We start from the raw sequence: 8313 nt of genomic DNA, 5'->3' as shown, positions 1-8313 counted from the left end.
CCAGAAAGAAAAGTCTAAAAGTAAACCAGCCTCCACAGGGGGAGCTTGTCTTGATCCCTCCTGATGCCCTGGGTCTTAGTTCTCAAGAGCTTGCAGCGTGAAGCATGCTTTTTGTTTAGCCTTCAGAAATGCATTGTACCAATGCAACTATGAAGTGGAAATCCAGAGGGCCTAGCCAAACACTGCTGCCAAAGCGAAAACGAGACAAACATGTGCTTTGTCATCTAGATCAAACACCAAATCCCAATCCTAAATTCTATACTTGTTTTAGGGAACACTGAACTTGCAAGAGGATTATGTGCCCAATGTTCTTATCATTTAGACTTAGGCCCCACATTCCTACAGAAGCGATAATAGAAATACCACACCAAATACATAATGAATAAAAAAATAAGATTCTATAGTACTCCACAGTACCGACTAGCTCATACTGATGTCAAAATGTAAACCCCAATTTTTTTTTTTTTTTTTTTTTGATACTGGGGATTGAACCCAGGGCCATTTAACCACTGATTCACATTTCCCAGTTTTTTGTTTTTTCTTTTTATTTGAGGACAGGTTCTCACTAAAATATTTAGGGCCTTGCTAAGTTGCTGAGGTTAGTATCAAACTTGTGATTCTCCTACCTCAATCTCTGAAGTTGCTGAGATTACAGGTGTTCACTACTGAACCTGGCTTAATTTTCATTTTTACTTTTAAAAACTTGTTTTGGCATTTCTAAATAAGATTAGTTCTTTAAGTTGATTCATTTATTTACTGTGTTTTCTTTTTCCTGAAAGCTGTTAAACTTATGTACCTATTAGCATAATTTCCAGATGTCTTAAATAATAAAAAGGGCATTTTAACTATGCCTGATTATAATATTAATGTGGGGAGTTCCTTTAAAGTTTCACGGCCAGACTAGAGATGTAGCACAAAGTTTTAGGAGTGTCTGTCTAGTGTCATTGAATGCTTGTGTTCAAATCTCATGATTGGGGGAAAAAAAGAAAAAAAAAATCTAGTATGATCTATGCAACTTGTTTCTTCTTAATGGACATTAAAGTTATGAATTTAGTTCTATTACAAACGATTGTTAATATCCTTGAACAAATACTTTCTTACATTAGTACAAATATTTCTATGGGTTTCTAGAAATAAAAATATTGGGTCTTAAATATTGCACACGTTCTGTGTTCCCCTCAGAATCAATGCTTTCAAATCCTAACCACCAATACCTTAGAATGTGAACTTATTTGGAGAAGGGGTCTTTACAAAGGAAATCATGTTAAAATGAGATCATTAGACTGGATTCTAATCCAAGGTGACTGGTATCCTTGTAAGAGGAATTCTGAACACAGGCAGAGAGAAGAGGTGTGAGAAGACACAGGGAGGACGCCAGGCATACAGGCCGACAGTCATCTATCTACAAGCCAAGGAGAGACTGGAACAGACCCTTCCAGATCCAGTCCGCAGAAGCAATCAGCTCTGCCAGCCCCTTGATTTTGGACTGATAGCCTCCAAAACTGAGATAATGTAGTTCCATTGTTAAAGATACCCAGTTTGTGTCATTGCTATGACAACCCTAGGGAATCAACAGAGCACTCGTCAAAAAAAACTTCCAAAATAGCTTACCATGTATGATGGTAACAATACCCCGTCCCGTACTTCACCAATAGTGAATATCAGTCTTTGTAAAGTTTTGCTTATTTTTAAGGACAAGTGCATTGTATCTCTTCGTAATGAAACTTCCTCTGACTTTTTGAATCCAGGTTTAGCATACTTGTAGGGTTTTACATTCTTTTATTTTGAAATAAATAAAATGGATTCAATTGGATTAACATTATCAAATAACGACTCAACTAAAAAATTTCAATATAATTTGATACAATGACAACAAAAATCATAAACTATATTTAGCTTTAAAGAATTATTTACTCATTTGTTGACTACTGTACAATATTCATTATCTAGGATTATCACACGGATCATGAAGTACATTTTTTAAGATTAAAAACTATGATTGGTAACTACAAAATTAATAGTTATCTTCATACATAAAGTATGCAAAAACAGGATGCACATCCAGTAATGCAATAGATATTGAGGAAGATATTCTGAAGTGAATTTATCTGATCTTTCTGTTGGAAATACACTATGTTCTTAAAATGTATTGCAAAGTATAAGAGCATCTTAGTAACAAAACAATGCCTTTAAGGGTTGTAATATTAACTTACAAGTTCCTACCCAGAAATAATTGTCCATGAGGCATATTTATTTGTTCCTAGTCACTCTTCCATTAATGCTCATCCTATCTGAGGCCTATTTTCCAACTTCTTTCTCATTCATTCTTTGAATGAGTTAAGAAGTGAACTTTCAGGTTATTTGATTGAACAAATCTCTTGTTACAGCCTGGGAAAGTACAGGCAAAACGTTTTTCCCCAGTGTGGATGCACACATGCGTACGCAAATTGAAGTCCAGAGAAAAGCGCTTTCCACACCCTTCAAAGGTGCACTGATATGGCTTCTCTCCAGTATGAACCAGAAAATGCCTTTTTAATTTTGAGCTCTCTGCAAATGCTCTCCCACATTCTGCACACACATGGTCTTTGGGACCATGTACAAGGAGGTGTTTTCTCAGGGCAGATCTATTTTTCAGCTTTTTGGTGCATCCACTCTGAGGACAAACAAGAGCTGCAGGAGTACCACGAACTGTATCTTTTCCTGGCTTCTTTCTAGCAAATCCTGTGGACTGTTTTGGATCTGCTATGTCATCACAGGGTATCTCCCTGGGAGGAAGTCTTTTGCCTGTCCTGTACTCAGAACACCCACGAAGTGAATTCCTCTGTTGAGGAAGCTCTTGTTTTGCCCCCTTTTTCACGTATTCCAAAGAAGATTCAAGAAGGGAGCTTGCTTCAAAAATCTGCTGAGAAAGATCTTGTTCTGATCCTTCCTCCAGGCACTCAAAGGACTTAAAAAGTGATTCTTCTCCCAGGATAGATTCAGAAAACTCTCCTCTGACTATGCATTCTATGTAACAGTCAGGGAAATCATCCTCTCCAATAGCCTGAGGGCTGGTGTCTTCATCATAGGCTGCCCAAGGCCTGCTGGGAACTTCCATTTCTGCCTGCGGGCCTTGGCTTGGCTTGTCTAGCTTGGGTTCAACTTCTTTCTGGGCTCTTCCACCCAGGCCTTTCTGTCCACAAGTCTTTGTCTTTTTCTTCATTTGCTGATTCATGTTGTTCCAAATGTTTTCTTGAAGGTTTGCACCAGGATAGTACCAATCACTTCCAGGTAGTAGTGATCTGATATGCTCTTCACCAAACACCTGCTTTATGATAATAACCTTGAATTAGAACATATTCCAATATTAGAAACACTGTCAGAAAATGACCTAAAACACTGGCTTAGAGCTCACCTTCCAATTATGAAATGCTTCATTTACATGTTCTCTGATACCCCCAATCCCCAGGAGAAAAAGAAAATAGGTCCTGGAATAAGACATGGGTTATCTGAGTACCCCACAAGTTTTTTGACCTAATGACTCACCTAATAGTTCTTGGGCATTCACTAAGGTGCTAGCACTACTCTGGGCTACGTATTGTTTGTGATACATTCAGTAAAAGTTTGAAATTTTATATAGAGCAAGTAGGCAGATCTTTACTGAGGTTGTTAAGAGGCAGTTGATTAAAAAATTCAAAGGGGGTGAAGGAGTAGATGTTCCTGTTTTCTTACATAATTGTTGTGAAACTGAAATTAAATAATGCAGGTAAAGCGTTTGGCCTAATTTACGGTGCAGAGCACATGCTGAACCCTTAATGTGAGCTAGTATTATTTTATAACCTTTTTATCCATTCAATTAAGTATATATTGGATCCTGCAACCTTACTAAGCTGGGGATGACAATCTTTTTTCTGTAAAAAGCCAGAATTAAGCTTTGTGGGCTCTCTGATCTCTGTTGAAACTATTCAGCCCCGTTGGAGTAGGAAGAAGTCACAGATAATCCATAGAGGAATGAGATTGGCTGAGTTACAGTAAAACAAAGAGAGGCTGGATTTCTCTCATGCGTTGCAGTTGGCCTGCCCATTGTTCTAGAAGCTAGGGATCCAGAAAATAAGGCACAAGAAATCCATGGCACTCCATCTCTTCTGACTACAAGTAAAAGTAAAAGCACAGGGAAATTTAGGTCCGAATTTTTACAGCATTTTCTTAAAATTAATAAAGCAAGAGCCTTTAAAACTTATAGTACCAATATGTTACTGCTGTTCTTTGAAGAGTGGTTTGCTTAATGATACCATTGTGTACCTGATAAAAGATCTCTTTATTTATTGTTCTGATGTTTTGCTGTAGGAACAAAAATTAAATGCTTTTAAAATAAGGGCAAGTGTGAACACAGTGGGGTGAAAATTAACAGTTTGAAAATACTTTTAAATAGCCACATTAAAAAATGGCATCAATAGAATCATGAAATTCACTTTAAGAAAGAAAGAAAAAAGAAGGAAGGGAGGGAAGAAAGAAAGACCAAAACACAATAAAAACAAAACATGATTCAACTACAAAGGCAAGAGTCAACAAAATTCTTAAAATGTTATATATAAAGAAGTTGCATTAATTTTTTAAGAGTCAACTTTTTTTTTTCTTAAAATGTTATGTAAAGGAAAAAAAGAGGTTGTGTTGTTGTTGTTTATTGCATTCCTTAAAAGGTTAAAGAAACCAGGAAGACCGTCCAGGAATAAGACAAGCAAACCTTAGCACCCATGAAGCATAATCATTCGGATTATAATCACTAGGCTCAAACACAAAAGTCTCTCTTTCCAATCAGTCCATTTTGAATACCTGAAATTTTGATTTGATGTTTTCCTTTCTTTCCAAGCTTACCTCTTGCCATCTCTATTGCTCCCGTTTTATTATTCAGCCATTATAAACTCTCTCCAATGAAGCACTGGATCAGTCCATTCTACATTTTCTTTCCCACTAAAATGCTGCTTATTCTTACTATATGTTTGTCTGTGCACACAAACATATGCTGAGCTTGTTTCCCACCCAAACTTCAGCTTTCTCAGGGCTGCCCTTGATTCTTAGGCTCTTTTAGATCCCTAAGCTCAGGGTTCCCTAGCTCCCTATCTCACAAGGAATAGAGTTCTGGGTGGTGTTTATTTAAGGTCTGTTTTACCTGCTAGACTGTAAGCTCTGTGAGAGCAAAGGCCTCTTCTGTCTTGTTCAGGAGTCTCAATCCTGTATTTAAAAAATGAGTTTATGATTATTCATTAGATATTGCACTGGTGTATTAAATTTAAATCTAATAAAATTAATTTACTAGAAATTTATGAGAGCTTTAGACACTTAATGCATTAGTTTTAAAAAGTTGGCTATCCATGAAGCAATTGTGAACTAGAAAGACATCTACTAAGAGATCAGAGAGGTATTTTAAATTTACCAACATACAAGTATGGCTCTTACTCTTCTAGGCTAGATTATTATTTGTCAGGTCTCTGAGCATTACACTCACTTCACAAAAATATGCACGCTTGTGAGAATGACATAAAATTGAAATGGTAATATACTAATGTATTATTAAAAATGGTTAATATGGCAAGCATCCACTGCTAGGGGAAATAACTACCTGAAAAACTTATTGGGTAAACCAGAGATGAGGACAAAATTTGAATATCAAATATGAATACGTAATGGCATGGGACTAGCCTAATTATATATTTCTCCAACTTGGATAGAAGTACTTCATAAAATGCATCATTTAATTAATCAATTCACAAATATTTAGATCCTGTTATTTTCTAGGTGCTGAACACAGAACAGTGAAAAAGATATTAAGTCCGTGGTCCTCACAGCGCTTTGCTTTTATCCATGTGGAAAAGACAGGCGGTAAATGGCAAATAAAACAAGCTAAAGACATCTCCCCACCAAAGTCAATCAGTATGAGAAGAAAAGTAACTTTGGAAAAATTCCAAAAATGAAACATTAGACTGAGACCTGAAAAAGAAAGAAGCTGCCAGTTTGGTGGGACAGAATGGAAGCGTATTCAACCCAGGTCGCAGGGGGTAGTACGAAGGGAAAAGCATGGTGGAGGGGAACGGGGGCCATGTTTGTTGTAGAATGTGGTGGGCGAAGGAGGTGGTGGTCAGAGCCAAGGTTGGGGAGGAGCGTGTGGAATCTTGTGGGTAGCAATTTTCATTGCACATTAAAACCAAAGGGGGGAAAAACAAACAAACAAACAAACAAACAAACAAAACAAAGGAAACCATTAGCGAGTGTTTTCAAACAAAGAAAAGCATGGCTTAGGTTAACCGATTACTTTGGCTGAGATATGGAGAGTGGATTTAGGGACAAGAGTGAAAGAAGAATAATTTTAAAGAATTCATTAATCTAAGTAACGCTGGGTATTTGGGCCAAAGTGGGAATGAAAGGTAGAGAGGGTGGGAAAATAGAAGGATCTCCCCTGGGCCGCTTTACCCCTGAGCTACATCTCAGTCCTTTTTATTTTTTATTTTGGTAGGAACTCACTAAACTGCAGAGGTTGGTTTCCAACTTGCGATCCTCCTGCCTCAGCCCCCAGAGGCCCTGGGATTGCAGGCGTGAGCCACCACGTGTGCCCGCCTTAGAAAAACTCTTTAAGCTTGTTGGATTGGATAAAGTGGGTAAGGGACACAGGAACGGAAATGAGGTTTTTTGTTTGTTTTTTTTTTGTTTTTTGTTTTTCTTGATACAGTAATCGAGGTGGACGGTAGTGCTATTTCCAGAAATAAGTGGAGAAGGAAAGAAAAAGATAAGCCTACTGTATTACCAATAATTTAAACATTTTAATATAAAATGAACCTAGTCATAATGAAATAAGATATTTACATGAAGTTTCGAAACAAAATTTTAAAACCTCAACTTCAAGTAAGTTTCAACCAGACGTTCATCCGCTTTCTTGAAAGTGTATTTACTCCCCCTTTGTCTGTTGCAAAAGTGTATAAAGCTGGTGTCCCGGTAGAGCCAGCGGTCAAGTCTACACGCTAGAAGTTGAGTGATCAGAACAGGCTTGGACCTGGATAAAAGGCTTCGTTCTTATTCGTGTATTTTAAACCCGATTCATTCATATATTATAAGTAATGAACTCAATGCATCCCCCTTTTCTGCACCCAGCTCAGAAAAATAAATAAATAAATAAGTTTCGTTAAACAAGACTTACCCAGGCCACCACGATGCGCTCCGAATAATTTCTACTCCTTTTCTTTTCAAAGGTAACACACGGCAGGAATTGCAGCTCACGCCGCGACGAGCGCAAGAAACCTACCGCGCCTCGTGCTCGGCTTCTGAGACCCGTCCTCCTTTTGATGGACACATTCGAATGGGCTACACCTACCTTTCAACTCAACAATGGTTAGGTCGGATTTTCCGAGGCAAAGCACCAACCGGTCACGGAGGGCGGGAAGGTGGGCGGGGAGGTGGGCGTGGCTCCGCACCTGGCCTGCAGGTAGACTCCTGGCTGCTCCCGGCTGCGCCCGGTCACCTTCAGCTGTGCGGGTGGGGTTGAAGCGCTTCTTCGCGGTGGCTGCGGTCGCCGGGCCTCAGCCAGGCACAAAAGCCTTTGAATCCCAGTCGCCTGTCTATAGCACGCAGTGCGCACTCAGTAGGTGTCTGTGGAACGAGTGAACCGTAGGTGAAATGAAATTTAAGCTTTTAGGTATCGATGAATACAAATCAAGCGTAGGAGGCAATTCTTATTCCTGGAGATGCAAGTTTACGCGAATACACACCCACAAGTCTCCACTCCCCTCCATAGTCTTAGATAAACATTCTCTCTCTCTCTCTCTCTCTCTCTCTCTCTCTCTCTCTCTCTCTCTCTCTCTCTCTCTCTCTCTCTCTCTCTCTCTCTGCTATTCGCGTGACTTTTATATCCCTGGAAGTAACACAATTCACTTGGAAAGCCTAGGTCAATCAATATTCACCATTGGCTAAGGTCTAGTGAAATTTAACAGTTTGTATAAATACACTCACACCATTAAAACAAAAACCAAATCAATATTTAGAACCTCTTAAATTTTGACATAAAGCTTTTCTGTAATTCACATATCTGGGAGCAGTTCTCCACTCTTTTGTTTGTTTGTTCTGGGACAAATTTCAATTGTGAGATTGGAAAAGAAAAGATATTTTCCAGTGGGGAAGTATTTGCACTTTCTATTTCTTATTAGCTGGTATCCCCCACTAAGCAAACAGGCACCCCATCTATTTGAATCGAAGTAAGATAAAGCCTCCTTAGCTTCTTACCTTAAAACATTTTATTCACAGGTGAATTTCTGAAGGCAGAAATACAAGTGTGTATATGTATGTATC

General features: G+C 38.5%; 1 protein-coding gene across 4 annotated transcripts; it reads right to left on the bottom strand.

Annotated features, from left to right (window-relative positions):
- Window positions 1-2152: 2152 nt before the first annotated feature.
- Window positions 2153-7381, bottom strand: ZFP42 (ZFP42 zinc finger protein). 4 transcript variants are annotated; one of them, XM_079142520.1, is made up of 4 exons: window positions 7169-7381; window positions 5150-5211; window positions 4282-4320; window positions 2153-3304 (listed from the first exon to the last, which is right to left on the bottom strand). In XM_079142520.1, the coding sequence occupies exon 4, from the start codon at window positions 3212-3214 to the stop codon at window positions 2318-2320; it is 897 nt and encodes a 298-aa protein (XP_078998646.1). In that variant the 5' UTR covers window positions 3215-3304; window positions 4282-4320; window positions 5150-5211; window positions 7169-7381; the 3' UTR covers window positions 2153-2317. The 4 variants fall into 4 exon arrangements, with proteins under 4 accessions (XP_078998646.1, XP_078998643.1, XP_078998644.1 ...); XM_079142517.1 differs by having other exon boundaries at window positions 2153-4320; XM_079142518.1 differs by lacking the exon at window positions 4282-4320 and having other exon boundaries at window positions 2153-3307.
- Between the last annotated feature and the right edge of the window lie 932 nt (window positions 7382-8313).

Source organism: Sciurus vulgaris (assembly GCF_902686455.1).
Source record: "Sciurus vulgaris genome assembly, chromosome: 5".
NCBI classification, from domain to species: domain Eukaryota; kingdom Metazoa; phylum Chordata; class Mammalia; order Rodentia; family Sciuridae; genus Sciurus; species Sciurus vulgaris.
The sequence above is the reverse complement of the archived record's forward strand: the minus strand, read 5'-3'. Positions and strand labels throughout refer to the sequence as shown.

Excerpts from the sequence above, each read along its gene's own strand:
- ZFP42 (XM_079142517.1), bottom strand. The coding sequence starts at position 3,214 with ATGAATCAGCAAATGAAGAAAAAGACAAAGACTTGTGGACAGAAAGGC.